Source organism: Thamnophis sirtalis, unplaced genomic scaffold (assembly GCF_051295495.1).
Source record: "Thamnophis sirtalis isolate CommonGarterSnake01/CBP01778 unplaced genomic scaffold, rThaSir2_p1.2 scaffold_1, whole genome shotgun sequence".
Lineage (NCBI taxonomy): Eukaryota > Metazoa > Chordata > Lepidosauria > Squamata > Natricidae > Thamnophis > Thamnophis sirtalis.
Window position 1 is genome coordinate 62981311 of NW_028261381.1, and position 13335 is coordinate 62994645.

Here is a 13335-nt window from a genome sequence, read left to right on the forward strand (position 1 = left end):
CCTGAGTCCCTCGGGAATAGGGCGGCATACAAGTCGAATAAAACCTTCAAACCTTCAAACCTTCAAAATCAATCCTAATATAAGTCTGATTACTTTTATCTCTAAAAGCATGGGTTATGTGATATTGTTTCTGGGGTCCTGGAAGATACAATTGTGCAACCTGAAATGTGTTTAAATTCCATCCTTTCCTTCCCAATAGTTAGTTGCTTCTCCTGGGGAGATTATAAAACAAGCTCTAGCAAATTCTTCCGTGGGTATTTAACTTCAAGGAAACTCATGTTTTTCTCAGGGATTTAGCCACTTAGCTCTTTAGGCTCTCTTAATATAGGTAAACGAGATTAGTTTAAGGTAAATTGTCTGTAGAGTGCCAGTTTGGTGTAATGGTGTAATCGATATTCACAACCTAAGATTTTTTTAGTCCTCAATCGTATTTCAGGCACCCTCTGCAGACATTTAGTTTACACCTATGGACTGAACTAATCTATTGTTTTCCTCGGAGTCTGCTACTTCAGAAAGAGAAAAAAGAGGGTGTTGAAAAGAGAAGGTGGGCAGAAAAGAGAAAAAAGTTATCAGAAAGAGGAAGTAGGTTGGATCACCCAATTTGGTTTCTGGCACTATTTACCACTTGCTTTATTTCAAGTGGAATTGTTGTTTTCCAAATGCAACTTGAGTGAATGCAGGTTAAAGAAAACCCAAAGCAATTCTTTAATCTTGTTCAAATATCCGAACTCTGGAATTACCATACATTCTATCTTCTAGGAATAAGTTCTCACTTTCAGTTATTATTTCTCTGTCATTATTGTTCTCTTTTTTGCCTCCACAGCTTTCCTGAATACAGAGATAATGTATCTCGGGGATGGGATAAGCGCAAACCATGGAGTCAGGTGCCAAGTGGGCAGCGGTCAAACTATGACCTGAAGGAGAGAGTGTGCATTGGCAGCATGACTGCAATAGAGAATGCCACATATCAACGAATCCCCACTGATGAAGCTGAAGCTCAAATGTTGGCTTCTGCTGACCTTGATGATATGAAAAGTGAGATTCAACTTTGACCCTTGATTTTGTCTCTAGTAATGGTGATGGTGGCAGCACCTATATGCTGGGATTTACCTTGAGTGCAGCACTGGGTGAATATGGGAGGCCCATAAAAACATAAGTGTAACTATACTTCTCTGTTAAAAATAAGCAACTGGATTGTGTAATAATTTTAATAATGACAAAATGATGTATGTAGATGTTTAATTCTCAGGATATTCGTTTAATATACTTTGGTATATTTGTAGTCTGAAAGAGATTGCAGTTTTGGGTATAACAACATATAATATTATATATAATATAATAAACCATTCTTTTAATGGCCATGCAACATAATATAATGTTATTTTAGTACTAGGCTAGCTATAATGTACAGGAGTCTATAATGAGATGTAGATACATTATTTTAACTTATAACATTTTGATCTGTGAGGCTTTCAATAGTTATGCCTAAAAACTGCTTTTTAGGAATATACAAGAGATTTTTTTGTTATATTAGCAATCTCACATGTGATATATAGGTAGTTAGGGAGAGGAAGAAAGAAGGGTATAGGAAGGAAGGACAGCAAGACTGGTGAAATATATTGACAAATTATTTAATTTATTTAATCCTCACTGAGGAGCTTCCAAAATGTTATAAATTCTACAAGATGTTATAAATCATTCTGCTTAAAGATGATTCTCTAGGCCTTTCTTTACTTGACAGAAAATCCTGAAATACACAACCTGCTTTCCAAATTTAGCTGACAATCTGCAATCCAATATAGTTACCTTAGAGCACAATTGTATTTTCTATGTTCTGTGCTCCTACTCATCCATAGTTTACTGGATGATATTCAACTCTCATAGGCTAAGGCTAACCTAGTATCTTCCTTGCTGATCCATTAGGATTTTGCTTTCTCCTTCTTAACCTAAAATTATCTTCACCATTTTGCTCTCAGAGAATTATGTTTTTCAATTTCTGGAGGGAGCAGCCAAATTTGAGTAGGAATCTGTATAAAATGCAGGATCTGTCATGATCTTAAATCCTACAAAGTTTCACAGTGTCTGGAACTGAGATTACATCTAATTACTGCTATGTTCTACATCTTTCCTTCCCCTCCCCAAAAGCTGAGTTTTCCCATTCTCTCAATGCAAAAACATAGAAGGGACGTCATGGAAATGCAGTTTTGAGCCTCAGGATATGAAGAGGTCAATAGACTAGTTTCTAAGCTTCAGTAGCTAGAGATAACTAAAAGCATATGAAGGGGCACAGTAGGCTGTGCCACAAAGGAGAAACAGCACAACACATATACTGGATTTCCTACAGAATTTCATTGCTGGCTTTGGCACTATGCAAGGATACATTCCCACTTGGATTCTAAACAAGCAGTCACAATTTTGCTGCTAACTGTTTCACTAAATGGTCAATAGTAACGTTCTTAATCAAATTCTATCCAAAAATTCCTGGCCATTGGATGTTGTGCTACCTGAAAAATTTCAGAGAAGAGGAACTCATCTCTTACCTAAATCCTACTCTTTGCGACATATTCAAGAATTTTCATCTTCCAACAAACATAGCAATGGCGATTCCAAATGGAAAGGAGATAATAAAGGGCACTGGAATAGGAGACAGACCAGAAATAGAGATAGCTGTCTGTGCCTATAATTCCTTAGATTATGATGACTTTGAGGAGTTTGCTCTCAACTTTGAAGACTATGATTTATGGGAGGCTATTCAGAACCACTTGGGTTGTCCTGGTCTGGAGCCAATTCGTAAGTACTACAGTTGTGCTAGGATTCAAATGTACAGGCTATACATACTGTATGTGCGTCCTTCCACACATTCAACTTCATTAAGACTTATTTTTTTCCATTAGATAATCAGATTTTAAATATAACAAACTTCATTTATTCTAAATATATTTTATCACTATATGCAATATATCTTATCACCATCTGGCAATTGTATATTTCAAAATTATTTTCTCTATTACTTTATTTAAGGGGAAATAATTTTGTCCACCTTTTCTTTTAATTATTCTTTGCCCATTTAAAGTTAATTTTTATTTGCTCAACTTTATCCTATCCCAAAAGTGTACTTCTCTATTGTTCTGTTCAAATATCTTTATATCTTGTTCAAATATTTTGGAAATGTGAAGCTGAAGACATTTAACTATAACCTATATTTCCTCACTCATGTCTCAGACATGCACATCCATGAACAAATTAGCAACTCTTTATTTCTCCATTTGATGCCTATAATTTGTTTTCCCATCAACATCCACCATCCACTCACCCACCCACTCCATACACAGATATTGTACATTATGTGATGTGACATGCTTTTCTTATTGAAGTTGGATGAGCTCATTCATAAACATACATTCATATGTTGAAAGACTATCAGAAGTTGCTACTATCAGCATTGGGCATGTTTACTGGTTAAATATGCTGAGCATGGGAATGGAGACTGCTTAGATTTGTCAAAAAAAATCTCCCTTACCTAAAATGTTTCATTTTGATCTTCCTGAATATATATAACAAAGTACATGAGGAAAGTTATACACAGTCCACAGAGTTCTAGTTAATTTGGAGCCAAATTTAATCCAATGTCTCAAAAGCAATTATTAGCCCAACTGAAAAACATAAGAAATACAAAACAATCTGCATCTTTCCTGTTAAAAATCAGTTATATCTTTGTTTTTGATCGTGTGTAGCAAAAAATGGGAAAATGGAAAAGAAAATGGGAAATTGGGATTTAACTTTCAACAACCTCAAATTGGTGGATCAGTAGGATGCAAGCCCTCTGGGATTTCTAATGTCTTGAGGAGAAAGAATGTTCTTTGGTCTGTACCACTGATTTAATTTACCTTTTTCAGTAGTTGTTATTCTCATTTTATGCCGGAGGTAACAACTCTCCTACACTGTATCACAGCATTTATAGCCAGTACTTGTGTACTTAAAGGTTGCTTTTGCCATTATGAAACACATTAACTTTTGATGGGGTACCAAACAAAAAATAGCCCTTATGTCTTTGACAGTTTATATTCATAATGGAAAGAGTGCAAAAAAGAAGGGACCTAAAATTAGTTAGTTACATACAGTAGATGCTTATGTGATCTAATGAGTTCTATATTTAAAAGGCCACTCATCAATTTATATGACTGACTCTTCAAAGATTTTTCTCCATTTCTCTGTAAGTAATGTTCAATAGAGAAATTACATTGCATTAACAACCAGTAGTGGTCAAAGTATATGCTCTGAGGAGAACTACTGAGTTGTTATGTAATGTAACATAATTAAGAGTGTTGCATTAGGATTACAGAAACCAAAAGAGGGGTAAAGTAGAAAATTGATGAATATAATAAAGTGCATCTAGTACAGTGAGTTTTATACTATAAATAACTTGAGGGTATACCATCCAGATGTTTGCTTTATTAGATTTCTTACTTAAAGAACCAGAGGTCCATCTGAGAAATACCTTGCCCAAAGAGCCCACTCCTATCTGTGTTACATGATCATCTGCAAAACAAAAAGTTCTTATTTAGCCAGATATTTTAATTTTACACAATGTTTATCTATGCTTTAATATTACTGATTTAAGATATAACTGCCGTAAAAATCTTATTATGGTGATACATACATTATAAAAACTCTTTCTCTCAGTCCTATAGATGAGGCTCCAAGGTAATGCTTGACAACATAATGCTTCAGCTTTAGATTTTCCTGTTGTCTTTGTAGCACTCAGCAAAATAGCAAGGGAGTAGAGGTTCTGTTATGCTTCATGGAACACATGGCAATTCTTATACATAGCACTTTTTAAATAGGGCTTTGCCAAACACTTGTTCGCATTGGGAAATAATTTTAAAAATGAGTTTTTGCCCAATTCCTGTATTGCTATATCAATTTCTTTAAATGAAAATCAAATGCTCATCATAACGTTTTGTATATGGAAACTCTCCAAAGTCATCTCTCAACAAAATTAGTCTGGGTAGGAAGATTCTACTGCAAGTATTGCTAATCAGTGTAGGAGTGCTGGGTAAAGTGAACTGATGGATTTCTCAGATTTAGTTCTGGAAAAAAATGGTATTTTATGATTCATAAAAACAAAATAAATAATATATTTTGCATATTTTTATAATTTATTCTGCATTTGATTTTTATTCTGTTCCAATGTTCTGGCATGTTTCTTCTAAGTTTTATCAAACATTACAAAAGCTACATACTTGTATATGTATTCCTGGGAAATAGGACATTTAAAATAAAAGCTACATTTCATGAGTCCTGAATTCTGTAGTAATTAACAAAGGTCTCTGTTTCTGTGGAGCACTTATGACATTCATGTAGCTTTGTTATAGAAGGACCTTTCTGTTATATGTACCCATGGCCTATCCTGCCTTTATTCCAGGCCATCGTTTTGAAGATAATCCAGGAGTAAGGAGACATTTGGTTAAGAAGCCATCCCGGAGCCAAATCAACAGGTCCAGCAAAACATCTTTGTCCTCACAATCTTTCAAGAAAAAGAAGAAAAAGAAGAAACTTGACCGAAAACCCCATGAGGTACCATCATGGCCTTTCCTTTTGAATCTCACAATGTATGGCACCAGACCAGCACTTTTATGCATTGTTCAGTTTATTGCTTACTGGTAAATGGCTCAGGGACAATAGAAATGATAAAATTGGACTATAGGAATTAGCATAAGCCTAGTAACCAAGGCTATTGCTTTAGGATATAGACAGATAGTCCCAGTCTAATTTTTGCTATCTGGTTCTCCAGTAATAAAATAAGACCATCTTCAGGGAAGAAAAGGGAAAATTACAGTTATAAATTAGAAATGTACAACCTGGGAGTCCAACAGGCAAGTATGATCCTGAAAGTATCCCTTAGAGTGATCTGAAAATTGCAATATTTCATGTGAAATAAGAGAGAATCATGAAATTCATAATTAGTGAATTATAACACAGTATCAGCTTTACTTAATTTTAATTAGCAATAGATATACTTACTTTAGAATTAAAAATAGATTTTTATTCTAGCCTTATCGCAACTCTCTAACACACTATTAGAAGAGATTATACTTTTATAGTCCGGTTACAGTCTATTTAGAATATGAATCTAGACTACTTTCTCTTACATTATGCATATTCTCAGTGCATATTACTTATTTATATATTTAATACATTTATATGTATTTATATGGCCAGTCATCTCACACATGATTCTAGGGGGCTAACAATTAAAACAAAATAAAAACAATAAAAACACAACCAATAATTATAAACAAATGCTATAATTAGCAAAGAACAAGGACAATATCCCATAGACAATATAGTCAAGAAACCAGCTAACTTACACCATCAGGGCCCTAGGCTTGAAAATGGCCAGAAGAATCAGGGCAAGCCTATTTTTGGGAGGAAGATATTCCAAAGGACAAGTGCCATGGCAAAAATATCCTCTTCCTGTCTCCTGCCAGATACCACTGTCTTATGGTTGGGACCTGGAGATGCCTCTTCTGCCAGATCTTATAGAATAGGTAGACTCCACTGGGGACAGTAGCTCCTATAATTAACTTAGCTACCTACTAGCACCTTGCATTGCATCCAAAAGCATCCTGTGCAGCTTGCAAAGCAGAGATGTCACATGGACTGAAGGACAAATACCCATAATTGCCCATATTGGCACATTTTAAGGCAGTTGAAGCTTCTAAATACTCTTAAAAGGTAGCCTGGTCCCACATAGAGTGCATTGCAGTTATCAATTCAGTGGGTGGCTAAGACCTGAGTGAGTGAATTGGCACGAGGACATAAGCAATGGCCCTAATTTCCTCTTGAACTATACTTTGGATGCTGTTAACCATGTGTCATCTACAGAATCTCTGGTACTATAAGGGCAGGGCTAAAGTGTACTATCTCTTTCTTGCAGCAATGTTATAATAGGGCAGATAGGGAAGCTATTCTTGTAAACTAATAGCAGAAAACAGGATAATGGACTGGAATTTAACTGTCTTGCCTTTTCTTAGGTTTTTGTGGAGTTAAATGAATTAGTAGTGGACAAAAACCAGGACATGCACTGGAAGGAGACAGCACGCTGGATCAAATTTGAGGAGGATGTGGAAGAGGATACAGCACGCTGGGGAAAGCCTCATGTTGCCTCACTTTCTTTTCGCAGCCTTTTGGAGCTTAGGAAGACTATTGCCCATGGTGAGTAATCCTGATGAGGCTAGGCTTTTGCTGGAAACATGTATTGACATCCCAGCTGCCTTGTCACTTAAAGGAAGACACTTTTTTTAAGCTGAAGGAAGAATTTTTAGCATTGAAATAAACTTATTCATCAAAAAAGAGAAAATGATCAATGGTTGTAGTCATTATAAACCTAGCCCTGTGGCAGAATATAACATAAAGTGTAATAATAGAACAAGAAAAGAACATAATTAAACCATTAAATGTTGGCTTTGCTTTTTTTTCTTTTTAAATTTTATTTACAAACATGTAAAATACACACACACAAAACTTAGACTTACATCACATTTACACAATACAATATGAACAGGAGCTTCCTGTTCTTTCTAATAGCAATTGCCAATCAATATCGCTCACCTTATATTGTTTCCCCTTCTATTATATTTCATTTGCATTTCACCATTCTTAACCCTCTTATCTTACTCATCTGTCTGCTATATTGGCTGATTACTTCTAGTAAATGTAAACCACTTGGATACATATATATGTGTTAATTCTCCTTAACTACTATTTTTGGGGTTTGTTGTCTTCCTTCATTGATCCTTGTTTCTTTCCTCCATCCACCTATACCATTTATCCCATATCTGGTAGTATTCTCTTTCTTCTTTTCCCTGGATTTCTTTTGTTAATTTGTCCATTTCAGCACAGTCCATAACCTTTCTTATTATTTCATCTTTGCTTGGAACTAATTCGTTTTCCATTTCTGGGCAAAGTCAATCCTCGCCGCTGTAATTATATGTAATATTAAATACTGAATTTCTTTTTTTTATATTTCGCAGTCATTATTCCTAATTAAAAAAAACTTCAGGTTTACATTCTATTTTAACACCTGTTATTACCTCTAGCCACTTTTTGATCCTTTTCCAAAAATTTTTAGCCTCCTCACAGGTCCACCATAAGTGGTAGTATGTTCCATGTATTGATTCACATTTCCAGCATTTTGGGGAGGTATTTGTTGAGATTTTAGCTAACCTTGTTTGTGCCAGGTGCCATCTGTAAAACATTTTGTACTAATTTTCCTTGTATGCAACTGACAGTGTCATTTTTAAGTTTGTTCCTCCAAATTTTTCCCATTTATCCAATTCAATATTATAGCCAAAGTTCTGTGCCCATTTTATCATTTGTTCTTTCACGATTTCCTCTTCCATTTTATGCTGCAGGAGAAATTTATATATTCTCCCTATCATCTTTCTGAGCTATGAATTATTTTATCCAATTTTTGTGGGTTTGTTTTGATGTCATATATTTTAGTATCATTATTGTGTTTAGTTTTGATTTGCAAGTAGGTTAGCCAGTCAACGTTCATGTTTTGTTCTGCCAATTCTTCAATTGTTTTTAAATTTCCCTGTCTGTCAATTATGTCTCTGTATCTTAGCATTTTATTCATATCTATAAAATTTGGATGGATCGTCCTTTCTTTTTTTTTTTTTTTTTGGATCGTCCTTTCTGTCGGTGATAGCCAATTCGGGATTTTCACATAGTAGATTTTTTTGATTTTGAACCAGTTTTGCAATAACACTCTTCTAATTAAATGTTTTTGAAAGTATTTGTGCATTTTATTTTTATCCCATAGGAATGTATGCCAACCTGCTTGCAAATCATGGCCTTCTAAGGTCAAAATTCTTTTATTCTTTAGCTCTATCCAATCTTTTACCCATCTTATTGTTACTACTAATGTGTATAATTCCCAATTTGGTAATACTAAACCTCCCCTCTCCTTGCTATCTTGCATTGACTTTAGTTTAATCCTCGCTTTGCGTCCTTGCTAAATGAACCTAGCGGTTATTTTGTTTAATTCTTGAAAGAAAGTTTTACCCGGGTTAATAGGTGCGCTTGCAACAAGAATAAGATTCTTGGTAAAATATTCATTTTGACTGTGGCTATATGTCCCACTAGTGATAGCTGGATATTTTTCCAGCTTTATAAATCTTTCTTTATTTGTGTCACTATCTTATTATAATTATCGTCCTTAATTGTGGAACATTTTGCCGACACCCAGATTCCCAAGTATTTCACTTTCTTAGTTATTTGCATTCCAGTTGCTAATTCCAGTTCCTCTTGCTTTTTGTCATATTCTTGGTTATCATTTTTGTTTTGCCTTTATTGATTTTTAATCTTGCCATTTCGCCATATTCTTCTAATTTTTTAATTAATTTCAGACTGGATTCTAATGGATCCTCTAGAACAAATACTAAATCATCGGCATAGGCTTGGGCCTTATATTCTTCGTTTTTGAGTCTCAAACCTTTTATTCCTTGGTCCTTCCTAATTTCATTTAATAAAATTTCCAGGGTTAATAAAAACAGCAAAGGAGAGAGGGGGCATCCCTATCTGACTCCCTTTTTTATTTCAATCTTCTCTGTTAGTTCTCCGTTCATCAGAACTTTGGCTGCCTGACTGTTATAAAGTTTTTCTATCATTTTGGTAAATGTTTCTCCGAATTTCATCCTGTCTAATAGTGTTATTATAAATTTCCAAATTACATTGTCGAATGCTTTTTGTGCATCAAGGAAAACCAGTACCATTTGTTTTTCTGGATGTGTCTCGTAATATTCTATTATGTCTATGATGACTCTCGTATTATTTTTAATGTGTCTGTGAGGTAAAAATCCATTTTGGTCCGGGTGTATTCGTTCATTTAAAACTTGTGTAATTCTTCCTGCCATAATTGCTGCAAATATTTTATAATCGGAATTTAGTAATGAAATTGGTCTGTAGTTTTGGATTCTTGTAGATGGTTTCTTCTTTCAGGATTAGCGATATTATTGCTTCCATCCATGATTCAGGCATCTTGGCTTTTGCTAAAACTTCGTTAAACATTTCCACTCCTAGTTCTTCCAATATTATTTTATTATATTTGTATAGCTCCATCGGTATTCCGTCTAGTCCTGGGATTTTATTATTTTTCTGGTTTTTCAGGACTAATTTCACTTCGGCTAACATTATTGGCCTGTTTATCGCCTCCCTCTGTTCTTTTGTAATTGGTGTTATCTTTTCTGTGTTTAAATAATGTTTTATCTTGATTTCCTCCATACTATCTTGCGTGTATAGTTTTGCGATGTATTTATGAATAATATGCTTCTTTTCTTCTGCTTTGTTTTGAATTCTTCCTTCATCATTTTTTAATTAGTATATCATCCATTTTTCTCTTTCATTCTTCAATCTGTATGCCAGCCATCGTCCAGGTTTGTTGGCTTGTTCAAAATAATTTTGTCTGGCTGCTTTAATTTTCTGTGCTAATTCCTTTTGAGTTATTAAGTTGATCTTATGTTTTATCATCTCTCTTTTTTCTTTTTTAATTTTATTCTTTGGGTCTTTCTGTAGTTCAGATTCGGCTTCCATAAGTTTTTGCATGCATTCTTGTTGCTCTTTTTGTTTTCTAGTTTTTCTCGCAATGTAGGCAATTGTGAGGCGTCTTGTGTATGCTTTCATAGTGTCCCAAAGATTTTGAATTCTTTTTTATTTATTCTAAAAAATGGTTTTAATTTTTTCTCCAGCATTTGAGTGTATTCTATTTCATTTACAATATTTGAGTTCATCATCCATCTTTTTCTTCTTCTTTGACCTTTCCATCTTAATTTTATTGGATTATGATCTGCCCACTCATTTGCTTCTATTTCAATTTTGTCTAATTGATTACATAGACCAGATGAAATCCAGGCCATGTCAATTCTTGATAGGGAGTGGTGGGGGTTCAAATAAAAGGCATATTGCTTTCTTGTTTTGTGCCTTTCTCTCCAAATATCATGTAGTTTATATTCCATTGCCATCTCAAAAAAGGATTTATGTGGGTAACATTTTTTTTGTTTTAGTTTTCTTTTTGCTTTCACAGTCCATTTTTATATCCACTATTGCATTAAAATACCCAATTAAGCAAATATCTTCATATTCTAATTCGTTTATTTTGTTGTGTAATTTCCTATAGAATTCCTCTTGTTTCTGATTTGGTGCATATATGACTATTAATAATATCGTTTTTTATGTTGTCTCTAATTTAATCATTAGCATCCTGCCTTCTTCATCAGAGTAGACTGATTTGGAATTTATTTTTTCCTTTATATTGGTTGCTATCCCTCTTTTTTTTTTATCTGCCAGTGCTGTATATAATTTCCCTAATTTTTTGTTTTCCAGTAAATTCCTATGTTCTCTTTTAATATGCACTTCCTGTGTACAGGTTATATCCGCCTTCAGTTTCTTAAGTTTATTAAACATCTGTGCTCTTTTTTTGGTCCATTCAAGTTTATCGAGATAATTGTTATTTCCTGGTCCATCTTTAGATGGGGTGTTTTTTGTTGCTTCTGGTTTGTATCTGACTTTTCCCTCTCGCGGCTTCCCTTTCTGTTCTCTCTTTCTTGCCTCTGTTCTTCTTTCCTGTTTCTTTCCTTGTTTTCTGATGTTTCTTCCTCTTGACTTCTACTTTCTAGGTCCTCTTTACTTCCTTGTTCTTCTTCCCATGTGCAGTATTTGTCATAGAATTCCTGCGCTTCTTCTATATTCTCTATCTTATATCTTTTTCCTTGCCAAGATACCAGTACCCCTTCTGGTACCAACCATCTGTACATTATTCTGTTTTTATTTAACTGATTTGTTAAAAATTGGTATTGTCTACATTGTTCACAAATTCTCTGTGGAATCTGTTTAAGCGTGATCAATGCTTTTCCCTGGAATGTAATCGTCCCTTCTCTGGGTTTTTTGTACACTTCCTCTCTAGTTGTATTTTTGGCAAATCTTACGTGCACTTCTCTCGGGAGCCTATGTCTTCTGGCATAATTAGTATACACACAGTAAGCTTCATTGATGTCCCCTCTCAACTCTTGTTCTTTTCTCTGTAGAATTTTGGTGAAGATTTCAATAATTTTGCCTTTCAGGTCTTCCTTCTTCTCTTCCGGTATGTTTTGGAATCTTAGATAAAATTAAGCTCTTTCATTTTCAAGTCAGATTATTGATAACTCTAATTCTTTATTGACGTGTCTATATTTCAGCTCCATTTTTTCCATCTTCTGATCTGTTTGTTCTATTTTTGTGGATTTTCTGTTCGTTGATTGCTAAGGCATTCTGTATTCTTTCAATTTTGTCATCCATGTTCTTGATATTTCCTTTCAATTCTCCCATTTCATTTTTCATTTCTTCATGATTCCTCCTTGTCTCTTCATGATTTGTAGCCATCACTTCTGGATTTTTCGTCAATATCTCTTGTATCATCTGGAGCATCAATTGCATACCGTGCATTGTTGGTGCTAGTCCCGTTGTTCCTGCCATCGTTCCGCTTTTCTCCAGCCCCAATGTGCTCTCAATTGATCTTTGATTTGAGGGGGAGGATGTTGCTTAAGCAGGGTTGGATGTTGTTTTTTCCTTGACTTCACTGAAGTTGCCATATTTATCCCTCTATTTGCATACTGATTCTATTTTACTTCTATTTTATCAGCAATATCAGTGGTATCAATAATTATATATCTCAATATTTAACAATAATTAACCTTCCTTAATATCACGTTTCAATATCTAAACATTCCTATATATTATTCTATTCTGTTTTTGATCGTTAATTATTATATATCATAGAGTTATATATCACATTGTTTTCTTATACAAATAGATGTCTCTCAATTGTGTCAGTTATACAGGTACTCAATTCTAGTAATTAGTTTAGATAGATAGATAGATAGATAGATAGATAGATAGATAGATAGATAGATAGATAGATAGATATGATGATATAGACATAGATATAGATATAGATATAGAGATATATACTCCAGCTTATGTCACCGTTGATTTTCTTGCATCAGACTTCATGGTTCAAATTTATAATCCACTAGGTGTCACCCTCTCCTCAGTATCACTGTTAGTGGCAGTCAGTTAGTACAACAACTCCAGTGGCAAAGGCAAAATAATGGGGGGGGGGGTTAAAGAAGCCCACTAATCGTTCTGAAACAATTCTCTCTCTACTGTCTCTGGTACCGTTCCAAGTTCCGAGGAGAATAAATACCGTAGATTTGTGAGGTGTCCCCTCCAAAAAGAAAAAGAAAAAGAGTGCTTGCTCCTTTCATTACCTGAGTTTATTGTTCATGGTTGAAA

The 13335-nt window shown here is 34.4% G+C and overlaps 1 protein-coding gene across 1 annotated transcript in view; it reads left to right on the forward strand.

Moving 5' to 3' along the window:
• SLC4A3 (solute carrier family 4 member 3) overlaps nt 1–13335 on the forward strand; it is a 57534-nt gene that overhangs the window by 24233 nt on the left and 19966 nt on the right. The window contains exons 6-8 of the mRNA XM_087713497.1: nt 824–1035; nt 5426–5577; nt 7038–7218. Of these exons, the coding sequence (XP_087569623.1) occupies nt 824–1035; nt 5426–5577; nt 7038–7218 (545 nt within the window). The remainder of the gene's footprint in view (nt 1–823; nt 1036–5425; nt 5578–7037; nt 7219–13335) is intronic.